Here is a 2,444-nt window from a genome sequence, read left to right as displayed (position 1 = left end):
ACCTTACGGACCGAGCGTCATAGGTCGATTGGTTTATCGACTACAAGGCCGTTGCGATGATGAAAGGCGTTTAGAAGCTTGCAGACCCTTATTCGAAGGAAACCCAGCCTCACATCCCTTCCTTAGAACCGCCGGCACCACCTACGATTGACGACCTGATCGTCAAAGAGAACGAGCGGAGGGATAATCTTATAAAGGAATGGGAGGAGGCGCCTCTGGCTACTCGTAGAGACCGCCCAATGCTGAGGGGTGCGAGTTTCCAGGACGTCAAGGAGGAGTTTGCATATCGGTCGAGAGAATACTCTGGGAAGGAGGCGCGCTGGAGCGCCTTGAACTCCAAATACCAGTACATGCTGGAGTGGGTGAATCAGACGGTCCTAAAGGAGCTGCTGCAGCCCCATAAGACTCGTCTGATTAAGGAGGAGGAGTTCTCACTCCAAACGCTGGTGAGGTCTCTACGGGACCAGTACGCGGAGGACGACGAATCGACGAGGGAGCATGTGCGAGACGAGTACCGTCGAATACTCAACGAAGGAGCTGCGGGGACCATTGAACCTCAGCAATGGATTCGAAATTGGGAGCTCGTGCACTCCAAGGCTGTCGCTTTAGAGCCCGAATTGCAAGATGTTGTCGGTTCTCTTGCTATAAAGGATTTCTTGAGAGTAATTGCTCAAAGGTTGGACCCTGCTTGGGGCAGTCGACACTTAGGTTTTGTGGTCGACGCCATCAGTATGGGGGAAGCTTCCAAGTTGAAGAGCTTGAGAGACTACGCAAAGATGTTTAAAGGGCATTTACAGCAAGGAGGAGCTCGTGAGGGTGTGTTCGCCACACTTAACGAGCTCCCAAAAGGAAAGGTTTGCCCTTGCATGCGTACTCACTCTTGGCAGCCTTCTTCTTGCGACCTATTGAGGCTTGCTTCTACTGGTCAAAACCCTAGGAATCTCACAGTGTCGGAGCCAAAGCTTCAAGCTATTAGAGAGCGATTCTCTATGCCTAGCTACGAAAAGCTGAAGGCGAGCTTGGAGCTCTTATGGAAGGAGAATGGAGCTTCTACTAGCGAGGGCAGGTCCAAATACCCTGGAAGTGTAGCTGCCTAGGAAAGGCCACCTAGGAGCAGGTCTATGAGGGATGTTGGGACCGCTCGCGCACGCCGGAAGAGTGAATTGGGCCGTAGCCTTAGCGCTGCTGGAGGCTTATTGAAGCTTGGAAACCGTGTGGAGCTTGCGAGGGGGAGGTGTAGTGTGAGGAATTGGGACGCCTGCCTCAACTACAAGTTATTTGTATATTTGAGTCGCTCCTGGGGGGTGGAGGTTTAAGTTGGCGAGTCTTTGCGACGGCAGGCGGACCCACCTTGCACCTTGCCTTGAGGACTATTGGCTGCTGCCACTTTGGAGGATGCTCGTTGCAGCTTACTAGCGCTGGCGTGCTCCTATTTCGTCTGCCCTTTGTCTGGGAGCTTATGAGCTCCGTTCATCTTTTGGCTAGATTTTCCTTGGGTTTTTTCGTTTGTTTTTTCCCTCTTTCTTTAGGCGAGCCTTTTGTCAGTTGAGCAGTCGCTTCGCAACTAGGGGGTGTGTTGCACAGTGTGGTCCTTGCCTCACGTGCTCCTCACGTGGCCTAGCACGTGCTCCCTTGCACGTGCCTGCCAAGCTCCTTAGAGGCCACGTACCACATGTACATATCTACAGTTGCTCCCGTGCTCCCCTGAATATACCAGACACTTCTATCGCCATCTCTTAGACCTTGATCTGCTCCACCTACCTAGGTATACGCCCTCTGTCACCATAATATCGTATTATTAAAATCAATATTATCTTTAAGTTTAATACTAAACTTCTTCGAAAAGCGTCGGAATACTTAGTAGTAATAGCAAAACTTTTAGATGTTATAAAGCAAATCCCGCTTGAATTCGTGCTCGGCCCTCTTAAGAACAGCAGCAAATCGACCTGCTAAAAAGTAGCTAAAACGCTTGTAGATAGTCCTTAATTGCTCTTCCGTAAAGTAGTAGTAAACGGTCTCGCTTTCGCCTTCGGTATTATAATAAGCAGCAGCGTGCTCTTTACTTAATAGCATTTATACGTGCTTAAATATCTTTACTACTAGTATTTCCTTTTTCTTTTAAACTAATACGTTCCGCAAATTGTTTAAAATCACTTTATGCTTATCTATATTAGCTAATAAAAATAAAAAGAGTACGTCGCTTTTTACAACGTAGAACTCTACTTAACTTAAGAGAGTGTTTAAAGTAACTGTTTTAATAAAAGTGACAAAGCCGATCTCGTACTTAACGGACTTCTTTTTTGCTCGGGATGTATTTAATTAGACTTCGAAGTACTTTTTTTAAAGTGCTCGTAGTTAAAGCAAGCTAGCGGTAAAAAAATTAGCTGCTCCGCTATCAATTATAAAGCTTATGAATACGTTTTCCGAGTACTTAAAAGTTATAT

The 2,444-nt window shown here is 47.2% G+C and overlaps 1 protein-coding gene across 1 annotated transcript; it reads left to right on the top strand.

The window, feature by feature from the left end:
* Nucleotides 1-239: 239 nt before the first annotated feature.
* L3040_004570 (uncharacterized protein) lies at nucleotides 240-1,097 on the top strand (the record flags this gene model as incomplete). The annotated part of the gene is made up of 1 exon (XM_007291630.2): nucleotides 240-1,097. One exon carries the CDS (start codon nucleotides 240-242, stop codon nucleotides 1,095-1,097), a length of 858 nt encoding a protein of 285 aa, XP_007291692.2.
* Between the last annotated feature and the right edge of the window lie 1,347 nt (nucleotides 1,098-2,444).

The sequence above is a fragment of the Drepanopeziza brunnea genome, assembly GCF_022702325.1.
Source record: "Drepanopeziza brunnea f. sp. 'multigermtubi' strain 214-2 chromosome Unknown ctg6, whole genome shotgun sequence".
NCBI classification, from domain to species: Eukaryota; Fungi; Ascomycota; class Leotiomycetes; order Helotiales; family Drepanopezizaceae; genus Drepanopeziza; species Drepanopeziza brunnea.
This window is presented reverse-complemented; position numbering and strand designations above follow the sequence as displayed.